This window comes from Cyclopterus lumpus, chromosome 11 (genome assembly GCF_009769545.1).
Source record: "Cyclopterus lumpus isolate fCycLum1 chromosome 11, fCycLum1.pri, whole genome shotgun sequence".
NCBI classification, from domain to species: Eukaryota; Metazoa; Chordata; class Actinopteri; order Perciformes; family Cyclopteridae; genus Cyclopterus; species Cyclopterus lumpus.
In genome coordinates, this window is record NC_046976.1 from 11930429 (window position 1) to 11946671 (window position 16243).

The 16243-nt window shown below is 44.9% G+C and overlaps 1 protein-coding gene across 1 annotated transcript; it reads left to right on the forward strand.

Moving 5' to 3' along the window:
- The first annotated feature begins 11166 nt into the window (after positions 1–11166).
- LOC117739505 (4-galactosyl-N-acetylglucosaminide 3-alpha-L-fucosyltransferase 9-like) lies at positions 11167–13715 on the forward strand. Its single transcript, XM_034545952.1, has 2 exons — positions 11167–11307; positions 12471–13715. The coding sequence occupies exon 2, from the start codon at positions 12471–12473 to the stop codon at positions 13560–13562; it is 1092 nt and encodes a 363-aa protein (XP_034401843.1). The 5' UTR covers positions 11167–11307; the 3' UTR covers positions 13563–13715.
- Positions 13716–16243: the final 2528 nt, after the last annotated feature.

Consider the following 16243-nt stretch of genomic DNA (forward strand, 5'->3'; position numbering starts at 1 on the left):
TATATAAGACAGTGTTGCTCCAACAATGTCTGGGTTTAATTGTTTGCTTAAACAATAAACATTATTGTATTGAACTCTGATCTTTTAACATCTTTGAGACACCGATAGCTGTAAATGACAGCATAGACAACCGTAGCTTAAAGTGTGTCAATTAGAGCTGAGATTTCAGAAGGGCTGCCCTGAGTGAGAGGCATACATACTGGACTAAAATGATCAGGCCAAAGAACACAGAGCTTATGTAATTGAAAAATTAGTACAACCTAAAAGTTTATTAAGTCAGGTTTTGTTTAAACCAACAGCAGCAACGACCGTTGGACAACTACTTCCGTGCATTACACTTTGCCAAACTGAATTAATGATGTGAATGAAGTGTTTGATGATTATCTGACCTAAATGGTTCAAACAGGGACACCTATTCACTCACCAATACATAAACAGTACAAAAACTTTATAAAAATATAAATTCAACTTCCTCACACCTGTGCAATTATTAGTTCAACTGTCACAATATACCAGTCAGCATAATACATCTCTTCTACTGTCATGTTGCAGTCTTTGCCCTGGGCATAAACTCATAGACTCAAATATTATTCAACTCAAATACAAAATTAATGTGAAATGACAGCATTGATAAAGTAGTCAACTGCTTGCCTTTTTCACAGCAGACATTCTCACCTGTGTTTTTCCTCCTGTGATGTAACATATTTTATGTTTCCAAAGTGCTTTTGAAAAGGGCCAAATTGTCAAGTCACTCAAGAGGATGAATTGGGGAAAAAAAGTGTCTACAGCAATCCTCAAAAATATGGCCATTGAGCAAATACCTGTAAAAAATAGTGGAAAAAGTTTCCATGGTCTGGTGAGACCAACATGGATCTTTTCCACCATCTTACTAAATGTCTGGTCCTGGCAGTGTTATGCGGCATGCTTTTCTGCAGCAGATCTATGAACGCTCTGAAGTTAGAGGTTAAAATGAATGCAGCAACATACAGAATAATTCTGGAGAAAAACCTGCTGCTGTCTCCAGCAGAACGTTAAACTGGGAGAAGGCTTATTTTCAACAAAGCAAAGGCAAAGGTTTAAAAATAACAAAGTGAAACTATTTTGTAGATTTTAACTAAGCATTCATTTTGTATTTGCATACAGTCTTAGAACAATACAGCTTCATTATTGTTTATGGACGTTGATCCAATCTCAAAGATCGGTATCAGGGGTAAATAAAGGCATTAATAACTGATCGGTATTAAGCAATATTGAGCCTGATCCTTCTTTTTAAGCCAGAGGTCACAGGTGTTTTTACTCGTGAAGCTTTCATGCACCACAACGCTGTCCGTCTCTCCGAGCAGGCAAAAAACCATAAACCATAAATGTAATCACAACGCAGTATGTGTGTGATTATTTATGTTCTTCACCAAATTCTTGTGCACTTGTTTTATTTTAGCTATGTCTTGCGTTTTGCATGGTGCATGGTGCATGGTGTATGGTGCATAGTGTATGGTGCATGGTGTTTCACAACACATAGCAGCGGAGAGCCAACAACCACCACACTCACCAAGCTACGACAAGTGCAACAAAAGAGAATAAGAGTAATTCATTAATGTAATCCCAATATGTCTGTGTGTCTAAAGCAATGAATACAATCATGAGCAACGGTGAGCAAGGATGTGAGGGAGATGGGAATGGCACAACTGGAGTCTCACAGGGGGGGGGGGGGGGGGGGGGGGGGGGGTGGTCACCCACCATCTGGAGTATTGTGGGAGAGAGGTGGGAAGTGGGACTCAAAACACTAAAAAACTCAAAATTGTACATACCCACACTATCAACCTTTTCTGAGAATATAGATAAGATGTGTGTGTGTGTGTGTGTGTGTGTGTTTGTTTTCTTGTGCTGCACTGATAATGCAAATCATATACAAAGTTAATGCTAGAAAATTGTTCAGTGTGACTGAGAATGTGTGAGTGACAATAGCATTTGTTTCTCTTTTTTTTTTTTGCACACTGAGGAAATGTGAGACTGCACACTTCCAACAGGGACGATAATATGGTAGAACAATGGTTATGGCATGGGTGCTATGGAGACAACATGGGACGATGTAGAGATGATAGGAAGGGGCAGCTTTGTGCCCAGTGTGAAGTCTCCTTTTCAGTCCACTAAGGGAAGTGGAGTGCTGGCAACAGAGAAACACTCAGGACTCTGGAGCCGCTTCAACTTCTGCCTTCTGACCCTTGCTAAAACATAAACTGTCCAAGAATTAAAAGGCAGACTGCAATCGCTGCAGAATATACAGCCAGAAATGCTGCTGCTGTGAAAGCAAGCTTCATTCTGGCTGAAGAAATCGCACAAGCTTCCTAGCAGTGCATGCTAAAGGTATGTGAGCAGGCAGGGGCGTTTGTAGGATTCCAAGAAAGGGGGGGCTAAGCCCCAAGGGAAGTGTCACAATTGTGAATGTGTGCAAATTTTTCTTGGGGCCCCTGATATCCATTGTTTCTGACAGTTCATAGATGGTTCAATCAGAGTGTGATTTTGCTCTGTAGTTTTGCTTCATTCAGTATATGATAACACAAGAGACAGAATTTCAGGATCATAGTGATATTTTATGCTCTTTTGGACACTCACTGAGATAAAGATGAACTAGTTCAGTGTCAAATATACCATTCAATGGAAAAAACTGGGAACTGGGACCGATGGCAGAGGGGGTGTTTCTCCTTCCAGCGGGGTCTTCACCTCTGGGCACTTGCGTGCGTTGTTGGCTTCATTAATTGCCATGCCATGCAGTAGCATTCTCGCCTCCACTATGGCTTCACTGGTTCTGTAGATTTCCGTTACAGGCTGACGTGAACCATCCTTTTTCCTTCTGTTTATCTCTTGCTGCGTTGTTTCTCAGCTTGAGTACTTCCATCAGCATCATCCTCTGCTCTTTGGTGGGTCCCTCCTGGGTTTCTGGATATATTTCCTCAGCCTCTTGTGGGCTTTCTTTCTTTCTCTTGGAATTGTCATGTCGAGGGGGGCATGGCATGCGGCATCATTATTTATTTAATAACATATACATTTGCTTACATATAATTTTACATTTATAGAAATGCATGCAACATATTTGTACACTTGAATAAAAAGTCAAATGCAAAGAGAGTTATATAAAAAAATTTGAGGGAGTAGTTAGTGTTAGTTCAACCGGCCCTTTGAGGGCAACCACAATGCTGATGTGGCCCAGTGTGAAAATGAACTTGACACGCTTGCTTTAGAGGAAAGGACATCTCATTTCTCTTAAAACATATTTCCTCTCTCGCATGGTTTCCTTGCATCTCTCTATGTATCTCTGGTTGGAAGGACTAAGACCCAACTGAGGGAAACAGGGATGCAATTAAGAGACTGCGGATGTACCCTCAGTCACATTTACCCTGCCGTCCAGCAGAATGGAATGCAAATGTCAACAGGAAGTAACCCGATCTAACTCGGATATTTATCTGTGTTGGCAGTACGGGATTGGCTATACAACTTGCTGCTTGACCTGAGCTAATCGAAACAAGACAACAATATATCAGAGGGTTACATGTTGCTTTAAAAGGTTATTTGAAATGCTGAATAATTGTTAGAATTAATTGTTTGATAAGATTAAAATACAGAACTTTCAGCTTTGAATTGATGTTTCATGCTGAAATGCACAATGGGAGGTGCGGGGCGTTTTCCTACAAAGCCAGCAACAGGTGTCCTTTTCTGCTCATTATTTTCTGTAGGTATAGCTATGAATGCTAGATGAAATCAGCCTGCAGAAGCTTTTACCTTCAACTTGGCAACAAGATTAATGCTGTTTATTTTTCCACAGTTGTTAATCTTTTGGATGGATGATCTTTAACTCCATTTGCTGCAACTCCTGAGGTAGTTATCTAATTGTATGCTTCATTCTCTACTTCTACAGATGACGACACCGGCTTCCAAGAAAACATTGTGCTTAAGAATTACAGCCGCTATTTGCCTCATTGGCTCCATTCTGGCATTTGCTTTGTATTTTGAGCCTCCATCTCCTGTTTGCCCCACTACATTATCTCAAGAGGAATATCATCAGGTCAAGCATCCACATGAAAAGCCCATAGTTCTGGTGTGGTTCTGGCCTCTCGGTATTAAGTTTGATTTCAATGTCTGCTCAAGTGGATTTGGTTCCATGTGTCACGGGAGAACAGGGTTAGGACCCAAGAGCAGACCACAGGAGACAGGATAGGGATAAGGAACTTTATTCCGTAAGGATGTTTTAGCAATTCCGACGTGAGTCCCGAGGATCGACGTCGGAGGTAGGCACAGCTAATCACGGTGTGAGTCCCGAGGCACAACACCGGAGGCAGGCGGGTCGCGGCGTGAGTCCCGAGGATCGACGTCGGAGGTTGGTACAGCTAATCACGGTGTGAGTCCCGAGGCACAACACCGGAGGCAGGCAGAAGAGAGCAGGTACTCTGCGAACAAGGAGAGAGAGAGTTACCAAGCGTAACGAGCCAGTGGACAATCTCATGGAGAGGCAGTGGGAACTACCGGGGCAGAAGACGTAACAGACTGACAACCCAGGCCTGCACGACCAGGGTTGATATGGAGCCGGTGATGATCCAAACGGGAACAGCTGTGCACCACTCGGGGGAGTGGCCACGGGCAGCGTCTGAAGGTACACACCCACACAACGAGCACAAGGCAAAAACACAAACAGGGGATGACAGACACATGAGGTAAGGAGACTTGGGAGAACAGAGGTAAACACACAATGGGTCAGACAGGGATCCTGACAGTACCCCCCCTCAACGGGCGCCTCCCGCCGCCCTGCCCATCTTCTCCGGATGTAGCCGCCGAAAATCCTGGATTAGAGTGGGGTCCACGATTCTCGAACGGGGCACCCATGAGCGTTCCTCTGGACTGTATCCCTCCCAGTCTACAAGGAATTGGAAGCCCCGCCCCCACCGGCGAGCATCCACAAGTCTCCTGACCGTGTGAACCGGGCCCCCGTTGATGAGTCGGGCGGGCGGAAGGGGTATGGCCGGAGGGCACAGAGTACTGGTGGATCAAAGAGACATGGAATGTCGGATGGACCTTCAAAGATGAGGGGAGTTTCAGTCGAACCGCAGATGGATTAATAATGGCCTGGATCTCAAATGGGCCGATGAACCGGGGGGACAGCTTCCGGGATTCGGTCTTTAGCGGGATATCCTTCGCCGAGAGCCACACCCGTTGACCGACCTGGTAGGAAGGAGCCGGAATGCGGCGCCGATCTGCCACCCGTTTATTTTGCTCCGCCGTACGGAGAAGAGCGGCTCTGGTATCCTTCCACATCCTCCTACAGCGACGGATGTGGAGCTGCACCGAGGGAACGGCTGTCTCCGCCTCCTGAGCAGGGAACAGGGGGGCTGGTATCCCAGAGAGACCTCGAATGGCGAGTGACCAGTGGCCGAAGAAGTAAGGGAGTTGTGGGCGTACTTTATCCAGGACAGGTAAGTACTGCTAGAAGGGTTTGATGCGGCCATGCAGCGGAGGGAGGCCTCGAGCTCCTGGTTTAGCCTCTCAGTCTGCCCGTTAGACTGGGGGTTAAATCCGGAGGACAGGCTAATTGTTGCGCCCAGAGCCTGGCCGAAGGCTCTCCAGACCTGGGAAGTGAATTGGGGACCACGGTCCGACACGATGTCCGCCGGAATCCTATGCAACCGGAACACATGGTTGACCACCATATCCGCCGTCTCCCGGGCAGAGGGAAGCTTGGGCAGCGCGAGGAAGTGGGCAGCTTTGGAAAAGCGGTCTACCACCGTGACGATGACCGTGTTCCCCTGTGAGGGTGGCAGGCCTGTGACAAAGTCCAAGGCGATGTGAGACCAGGGACGATGTGGCACCGGGAGTGGTTGCAGCAGCCCGGACGAGGGTCGATGTGACGACTTGTTGCGGGAACAGGTAGAGCAGGCCAGGACATATTCTCTGGTGTCCGCCTCCAGCGACTTCCACCAAAAGGTCCGCCGGAGCATGTTGATGGTGCGCCTGATGCCTGGGTGACAGGAGAAACGGGAGTTATGAGCCCATTGGAGCACTTGGGAACGTGCAGGTGGGGGAATAATGAGACGGCCGGGAGGCCCGCCACCGGGGTCTGGCAGGGTCCGGAGAGCATCTTGCACCACCGCCTCAATCTCCCACGTGAGAGAAGCTGCCAAACAGGTTGCCGGGAGAATGGTACCAGGACAGGGGAAGTGGTCCTCGGGTGAGAACTGGCGAGAGAGAGCGTCGGGCTTGGTATTCTTGTTCCCTGGACAGAGAAGTCGAAACGTCCAAAGAATAGCGACCACCGCGCTTGGCGAGAGTTTAACCTCTTGGCCGTCCGAATATACTCCAAATTTGTATGGTCTGTCCAGACCACGAACGGATGAGCGGACCCCTCCAGCCAGTGTCTCCACTCCTCCAAAGCTAATTTAATAGCCAACAGCTCCCGGTTTCCGACATCGTAATTCCCCTCCGCTGGGGTCAAGCGGCGCGAAAAGTATGCGCAAGGGCGAAGCTTGGAGTCAGAGTTCGAGCGCTGTGACAGGATAGCCCCCACGCCTGTGTCCGAGGCATCCACCTCGACGACGAACTGTCGGGTGTCATCGGGCTGGATCAGGATGGGGGCGGAGCTGAACCGCTCCTTAAGGAGTCCAAATGCCAGACTGGCTTCCGGCGTCCATGAGAACCTGGTCTTGGTGGAGGTGAGTCTCGTGAGGGGGGCTGCAAGCTTGCTGTAGTTCCTGATAAAACGGCGATAGAAGTTAGCAAACCCCAAGAACTGCTGTAGCTGTTTCCTAGAGGCGGGGGTCGGCCACTCCGTTACCGCCTTGACCTTCTCCGGATCAGCCCTCACCTGCCCCGTCTCAATGATGAACACCAGGAACCGAACAGAGGTTACGTGGAACTCACATTTCTCTGCCTTAACAAACAGCTTGTTCTCCAGTAGGCGTTGGAGGACCATTCGCACATGACGCTGGTGCTCCAGAAGATCTGCGGAATAGATGAGAATGTCATCAAGGTAAATGAACACAAAACGATTCAAGAAATTGCAGCGAACGTCATTCACCAACGCCTGGAACACAGCAGGGGCGTTAGTGAGTCCAAATGGCATGACCAGATACTCGAAGTGGCCGAGGGGGGTGTTGAACCCCGTCTTCCACTCGTCCCCCGGCCGGATCCGCACCAGGTGGTACGCGTTGCGGAGGTCGAGCTTGGTGAAGATCGTGGCCCCAGCCAGAGGTTCAAACGCTGAGTTGATCAGTGGCAGGGGGGATTTGTTCCGGGTGGTGATGCTATTCAGCCCCCGATAGTCAATGCAGGGCCGGAGAGTCTTGTCCTTCTTTCGCGACAAAGAAGAACCCAGCTCCGAGTGGTGACGAGGAGGGCCGAATTATTCCAGCCTTCAAGGATTGCGATATGTACTCCTCCATGGAGACCTTCTCTGGTCTGGACAGGTTGTACAACCGACTGGAAGGGAATGACGCGCCAGTTTGGAGGTCAATAGCGCAGTCGTAGGGACGGTGAGGCGGCAAGGAGAGAGCCTGCGACTTGCTGAAAACCTCCCCGATGTCGTGGTAGGCGGAGGGAACGGAGGTGAGGTCGGAAGGAGGCATGAGGTTCCCCAGGGGGTAGTGCAGATCTCAGGCAGCTGGCATGACAGTAGGGGCTCCAGGAAGAAATCCTACCCGCTCCCCAGTTGATTTGTGGGTTATGGGTGGTGAGCCATGGGTGGCCCAGAACTAGAGGGTTTTGAGGAGATGAAAAGACATAGAACCGGAGTCTCTCTCTGTGGTTCCCGGACAGGATCAGCTGAAGCGGTGACCCTGGCCAGGAAGCTGCCATCCAGGGCATTGACCACTAGCGGGCTTGCTAGAGTCTCCACTGGAATCTGGGCACTGGTTACCAACCCCGGGTCCATGAAATGTTGGACCAGAGCAGAGAGAGATTGTTAATACAGCATTTTGCTGATGGAGCTTTGAAATAGATTATCAAACAAAAGGTAAAACTACTAAAACGGAAGCAAAAGGCATCAGAGTCTCTACGGCCAAAACAACCCCTCTCCTCCTCCTGCTGGAGTTGGAGAGATGCCCGGGGCAGGATGTGCTCCAGCCGCAAGATCCTGTGGAGCCTGCTCCTGCTGTCCGTGGTGGAGGTGGGCCTCGGTGTGGCATCAGCTGGGTCCGGGGCCAACACAAGACGCAACATCAGGGCGACGCTTCCCCGGTGTGGAGCGGACTCTGTGTACGTCCTGCAAACAACATTTTGTCCTGACTTTGCTTTATTAACTTCCAGAGAGGATGCATATCTCCAGGAGTGATGTGGAGGGAGAGGCACAGATACAACTCAGGGGGACAATGTTACTTATCCAGCGTTGAATGTATCTCAAAAACATCCCCAGTAGCAGACTGTATTCTGAATCTCTGTAGGCTCAGATTTATTGCTGTTTTGTTATGTTTTGCACTGCAGATATTAGCAGAAGCTGTGTTCTAATTCATTTCTTTAATAAAGTGAGTTTCATATACAGGCTTTAATAATACATCTAAAACTGTAACAACTATAACTAACCTCCAAATTCAACAACATATCATTTAAAAACATGAAAATAATCAAAACATTTTCTTTAAAAGTATTCCAGGCTTTTCTATGGTGCATGATTTTCTTAGTGTGTGTGAGAGCACAGTAAAATGCTTTTGGTCAAATTAGCCTATTAAACTGATTATTTTTTATACTGGTTGTTGTTTATCTTATATTAATTACTAAATGGAAGTTGTGGCTCACATATATGAAGGATATAGTAAAGACTCAAGCTTTTGTTTGTTTGTCTTGTGACTAAATGTGTTTGTCCATTAGACGTTAAGAAGCACAGAGTAATTTGGTCTGCTAGATGCCCCTGGTGCCAGTTAAATATTGGTTTCATTCATGCTTAAATTATTGCTCGATGCTTAAAGGGTTCAAGCTTTTACACACAATCATACACAACAAGAGCATAAAGAGAAAGCTGGCAGATTTACTGTAGCAGAATTGGGAGATTAATACATGTGGGAGAGATTTGGGGGATGATTAGAAGCATGAGAGGAATAAGAAGAGTATGGCAGTATCTAGTATTGAAGAAAGGGGAGGAAACAGCAGCGACAGATGGGGAGAGAGCAGAGATGATGGCAAAAGCATTAACAGAAATCCACAGCTCGTCCAACCTGACAGCAGAAGGTAAGAAAGGAAGGGAAAGGACACGGTCAGCTCATTCTGGTATTCTGCAAAGAAGAGACACTATCAGTCCAATGGATACACCATTTACCTTGGAAGAGGTTAAAAGAGCGATAGAAAGAGCCGGTTTGACATCACCAGGCAAGGATTTGAAATATGTTATATAATGCTGAAGCATTTAGGTAGGTTAGCAATGGCAATATAGTTATCATTTTATAATAAAGTTTGGGAAGTGGGGATCTAGTTCATGGAACAAGGCTGTGATTATCCCAACCAGGAAACCAGGCAAAGACTCATCAAACCCAACAAATTATAGCCATAGCACTAACATCCCATGTGGGTAAAATTATGGAGAGAATGATAACAGACAGATTCACTTTTTATATGGAGACCAGGAGATTGACAACACCTCATCAAAGTGGATTTCGAGTTCAGGTTGATATGGGACGATCCCTATTTGCCGATGATGGAGCATTGTGGAAGAGGGGGAAGAGCATAGACCATATTAAAGGGAAGGTACAAGGCTGTGAATGAAGTAGAATGATGGTCTTATGCATGGGGATTAAAGTTTTCGGTGGGGAAATCTAAAGCAATCTGGTTTACTAGAAAGAGAGGAGTGGATACTCGTATAAAGACGTATGATTAGATTAGATTATTAGATTAGATATACTTTATTCATCCCCAGGGGGAAATGTCTTTGTTGCAGCAGCAAGCATGTTTACAATATATACAATAAAATAAAATAGCAGGGCATATTACATTTAATAATTTAAATAATAAAAGGAAAAGTTAACAATAAATAAAATTAAAATGCAAAGTGTATAGAACGTATATAAAGTGAAGCAGTGCAAGGGTTATTGATGTTGTTCAATTTGAGGAGGATCTGGCCAGAGGTGATTTATTGTACAGTCTTATTGCAGTTGGCAGGAATGTTCTCCTGTATTTGTCCTTGTAGTAGGTGGTGAAGAGGGTGATCCGGGGTATCCAATAATGACAATAATTTCTTCAGTGTCCTCCTCTCCACCACCTTTTCCAGATAGTCCTGTTTGCCACCATTGATGGAGCCGGGCTCCAACATCACTGACCACCGTTTCAGACAGCACACGGCCAAGTCGGACAAACTTGTGGTCTGCCTGTGATGTAGTCAGTGATCCAGGAAACAGTGGACGCGTTGACCCCCACCACCCACAGCTTCTCACTCAGCAGCAGTGGTTGGATGCACTGGAGAAGTCAAAGAAAATGATTCTCACAGAGTCACCGGTGGTCGGGATTGCGGGTCTATGTGATCCGTTTTAAATTGTTCATCAAAAAAAAACGTGTATATTACATACAGGATGTTTGGACTCATAGGACTCATAAGAGTTTGGGAATTTTAGGTCCTGTGTACCTTTACTCTGTCCTCCTGTCTGGGCCTATACTTATATAGAAAGTGTGCATTGCATGTTTTGTGTACCTTTACTCCGTCAATTTGTTTAACTCGCAAAAGCTGGGACAGGAGCTCCTAAAGAGGAAGCTGATCATGGTAGGAACAATCTGGAAAAAACAGTCTGAGGTCCCTCCCCAACTGCTGACTACACAGAACAGGTCGGTCAACTCTTCACAGCTTTTATTGACGTGCCAAAGAATGGCAAGAATGTGGTAGTCATAAGAACACTACACAGGGATGGGTGAATCTGTGGCAGGGAGCATTGCTTTTTTTATTGTATTTTATAAAAATAAAGTGATGTAACATCTGTTGAGTATTTTAATATAAAATTGTGTGTGAATTAATAAAAATGCAGCGGGTCCACCAGAACTACAATCAATGGCTGAATAACAAAAATATGAACACCACACAAGGGTTAACAAAGGCATGTTAATTACAAGGCAGGCAGTGAAACTCACCCAACTTGTTTTTGTATTTATTTTTAGTATTTGAGAAGTATAAATAGTGGGTGGAACCACAATAGTAGGAGTCTTAAAAAAGGACTAAACTCTAAAGGACAGTGTTGCTCCAACAATGTCTGGGTTTGATTATTTGCTTAAGTAATAAACATTGTGTTGGAGCAGGAGTTGAGACTTTATCAACTGGCCCAGCCTGAGCTTCTTTTTGTCCAACAAGCACACACGGTAAGAATCTATGGATTGTTTGCATAATATCTTTGTCTCCTCCTCCTCTTTCATTATTTGCTCTTCTATGCTTCATTCTCTTCTTCCTCTTGTCATCTTTCTATTCCTCTACCGTTGTCTCTACACTGATTTTTTTAAATTCCCCTTCCTTCCTCTCCTTTTTTCAGTCAATCTTATTCCACAACTATTGATGTCTACAGGAAAGCGCCCGACAGAGCTTGTCTATACAAGCTCTGTCGGGCGCTTTCCTGTAGACATCAGTAGGAAGTGAAATACAACCTCTTACTCTCACTTCTTGACAGAAAGAAAAAGAAAGAAAAAAAGAAAGAAAAAAGGTAATCAGTGATGAATAATCCAAACTCATTTTTAACAGCAAAGCAGTGTGTGTGTGTGTGTGTGTGTTTGAAATTCAGGGTGGCAATTGCTGACCAGCTCGCCATACACCCTTCAACCGTAGCTTAAAGTGTGTCAATTAGAGCTGAGATTTCAGAAGGGCTGCCCTGAGTGAGAGGCATACATACTGGACTAAAATGATCAGGCCAAAGAACACAGAGCGTATGTAATTGAAAAATTAGTACAACCTAAAAGTTTATTAAACAGGGATGCAATTAAGAGACTGCGGATGTACCCTCAGTCACATTTACCCTGCCGTCCAGCAGAATGGAATGCAAATGTCAACATGAAGTAACCCGATCTAACTCGGATATTTATCTGTGTTGGCAGTACAGGATTGGCTATACAACTTGCTGCTTGACCTGAGCTAATCGAAACAAGACAACAATATATCAGAGGGTTACATGTTGCTTTAAAAGGTTATTTGAAATGCTGAATAATTGTTAGAATTAATTGTTTGATAAGATTAAAATACAGAACTTTCAGCTTTGAATTGATGTTTCATGCTGAAATGCACAATGGGAGGTGCGGGGCGTTTTCCTACAAAGCCAGCAACAGGTGTCCTTTTCTGCTCATTATTTTCTGTAGGTATAGCTATGAATGCTAGATGAAATCAGCCTGCAGAAGCTTTTACCTTCAACTTGGCAACAAGATTAATGCTGTTTGTTTTTCCACAGTTGTTAATCTTTTGGATGGATGATCTTTAACTCCATTTGCTGCAACTCCTGAGGTAGTTATCTAATTGTATGCTTCATTCTCTACTTCTACAGATGACGACACCGGCTTCCAAGAAAACATTGTGCTTAAGAAATACAGCCGCTATTTGCCTCATAGGCTCCATTCTGGCATTTGCTTTGTATTTTGAGCCTCCCTCTCCTGTTTGCCCCACTACATTATCTCAAGAGGAATATCATCAGGTCAAGCATCCACATGAAAAGCCCATAGTTCTGGTGTGGTTCTGGCCTCTCGGTATTAAGTTTGATTTCAATGTCTGCTCAACATACTTCCACATTGATAGCTGTGTTCTGACAGATAATAGATCTCTCTACAGTAAAGCAGAGGGAGTCATTTTCTACCAGAAAAATATACAGCGGTCTTTGCATACAATGCCGAAGGACCCCCGTCCAGCTTTTCAGAAGTGGATTTGGTTCCATGTGGAATCGCCGACGAACACATGGAGGACACCGAGTCTGAACAACCTGTTCAACTTAACGCTGAGCTATAGAAGAGATGCTGACATCACCGTGAGGAATGAGCTCACGATCAGAAAGACAGAAAATAAAGATGACTTTGTTCTGCCCAAGAAAGACAAACTAGTGTGCTGGATTGTTAGTAACAAAAACCCTGGAACTGGAACAGGTGTGAGAGAACGATATTATCGTGAACTATCCAAACACATCAAGATCCAACTGTTTGGTACAGCCTATACAGGGCACCGTTTGAGTTATGATGACTATTATGCCACCATTGCTAGCTGTAAGTTTTACCTCTCATTTGAGAACTCAATCCACAGAGACTACATCACAGAGAAGGTTAACGGGCCCCTGGTGGCAGGGACGGTCCCAGTAGTTTTGGGTCCGCCAAGAGAAAACTACGAGCAGTTCCTTCCTGCCGAAGCCTTCATTCACATAAATGATTTCCCTGATGCAAAGTCACTGGCAGACTTTCTGCTGAACATGAATGACGAGGCGTACGCACGTTACTTTGAGTGGAGGAAGTTCTTCACAGCCACCCCTCATCTGCTGTCAACCAAGAATGAATTCATTCATCCAATCTGCCTCGCCTGTGACCACATGTCAAGAGACAAGGATTACCATGTAGTTCACGACCTTTATGAGTGGTACTTTAGAAAACAGCATTAAGAACATAATTTGATAGCGGCTCACGCATGCAGATAGATACTTGAGGATTCTGCACACTGTATTCTGTTTTAAGTAGTTGTGATCGACTATAAAGCCATGGAATTGTTTTAGTTTGGGAATGTATTGTCTCTGTAGTAGACAGTTAGCTTAGCTTAAAGAATGGAAAAAGGGAGAAATAGCTAGCATGTCTACAAATTGGTGAGCTTTAGAGGTGCTGGTAGGCTGATTTTGTTAATGTTATTAATGTCACAATTTTGATAACCTCCTATACACTTTCTTTCATAACCCTGTCATGTAATCATCTCTCACTCACAGAGGTCCTCTTAACAGTTGTTCCCTGTTTGTTCATTGCAAATAGATGAATCGAGAATGGCTCAAACCGTGGCATTGATAGGTGTTTTTCTTTCAATGTTTTTTTTTCAAGCATGGGGCCACGATACATCCTCAGGGGTACCTACTACGTATGTCATCCTTGTAGAAGCTGCCTCAGTCATCTGCTGCTCTGAACCTGCTAGGGAAACACTCCCCCCCCCCCCCATCAACTATATATTTTAACTGTTTAATCAAAGACCTAGATAGAGGAATGTCATAATGTGCAACAATTGCAAATAGGTCATCTTTCCTATTGCTGTCAAACTGTTCTAAAGGTCTGATTGTTCACAAAGCATTCCACACTAAACAGCCATAATCCCGTACTAGGCCCCACTTATATTCCGACCCATCGAGGGTGCCTAGGGGTACACAGGGCATAATATACGTGTATAAAAAAGAACCACGGCAAAGGTGGCACAAGGAAGGAAAACAATAAAGCGGGTGAAATACATAAGCAGCAATAAATATCATTTATTGACAGTTTAATGGGGCGTTCACACGAAACGCGTTTCGAATTTTTCGCACGAGTATATCCCATGCAAAGTCAATGCACAAACGCGAATGGTTGCGAATTTCGCCGGGCGGCGCGATAGTGAAATATTTAAACTTTGGAGAAACTTAAAGCCAATCAGCATTGAGATGCTCCGCCCGCCTGGGCTGCTGCTGCTCTAGTAGCACTGGGAGCGGAAATTATTGAGACGTAGTCGGTGAAATTCACTGAGCTGTGTGAGCCTAGGGACAGGGCCGGAGTGGGGCCACTTTTCAGCCCGGGAATTTCAGGCTCAAGACCAGCCCACTTTTTCCATGGTAGTGGAAATTGGATAAATGAAGCAACAGTTCAGCTCTTACTATCCTGTATTTTTTTTAAATTAATACAATGGTCCAACAAATAATGTAAAGGTTAAATACCACAATAATAATCCACTTAAGATGAGAAGTTAACAAAAAATATTCCACAAGGATAGGTTGATAACTTAACAAAAGCAGAAATAAATAATTATAAATTTTCTGCATGAGTATTATATAGTGGTGATTTACTCCTTTACTACACCCACTTCCGAGCAAACAATACATATTGGTTCATCAAGTACTGTCATATAGTGCTCTTTCTTACAATATATAACTTTAATTCATATTGTTTCCTCTGTTATCCTCTCTACCTGTCCCTGTAGTCATGGCCTCCTCATTGCAAATGTCGGGCTCATCATTTTCAGCAGGAGACAGTCTTATCTGCTGCTCCGAAGTCATATTACTGCATACTTCAATATCAATATCAATATTATATATCAATATTTACATAGTATATGCAAAGTCTATGGATTGCCATATTTTGGGTGATATAAAAAGGCTAATATTTTAATTCAATTTAATATTTTGCTTGGGAATAGGTTGACAACGCTACAACGCTATCAAGGCTACAACGTTAGCCGAATAGTTACGTTGCTAATCATTAGGCCTTTGTCTCTCTTTACCAGTTGCCACTTGTGTTTGTCCTCTTGAAAATAAATCAGTAAGCTTGGCACATTTGGCAGCATCCTCCTCCAATGCCTTTCTTTTTTTCAACCTGGCTTTTTTAGCCCCTCCTGCCCTCTTCCTCCCGTCCATCCTCCCTGGCGCGTATCGCTGCGGTCGGGCCGGCCCACAACTTTTTGGAAAAGACAGGCTACGGACCGAACCAACTCTATTTGGGATGGGAGAATGTCCTCGCATGGTACACCGGTTGTACCATGCGAGGAAGTTCTCCCCTCCAAAATAGAGTTGGTTGGTTCCATGATGGACCGAACCAACTCTATTTGGGAGGGGTGAACTTCCTCGCATAGTACAACCCATGCAGAGGCTGCGGTGTCAGAATGCGGAACATGTGTAGCCCACTTTAAGAGAAGATGAACTAACGTGACAAATGTCAACAAATAAAATTCTCGACCGGCCCAGAAGTGAAGCGGCCCACCCGGAACTCTCCCGATTCTCCCGATTACCCACCCCGGGCCTGCCTAGGGATGATGTTATGAACCCAGACACAAGGGCGTTAGATGTTCCGACGTTTATGGGATGTCCACAACAAGTATAAAGCAGAACTAGTGGTTATTTCTTCCGTGGTGGATGGCGGAAATGATAACTGTTTTATGGAGACAAGCCACACAACCTAATGGTTGCGAAAGATGGAAATTAACACAACTTGTCTGGCGAGTAAACTGACACGAGTAAAGTATTTGGTGTGAACAAACCATAAGGATGAACAAAAGGTAAAACTACTAAAACGGAAGCAAAAGGCATCAGGGTCTCTACGGCCAAAACAATAAACGAAAACC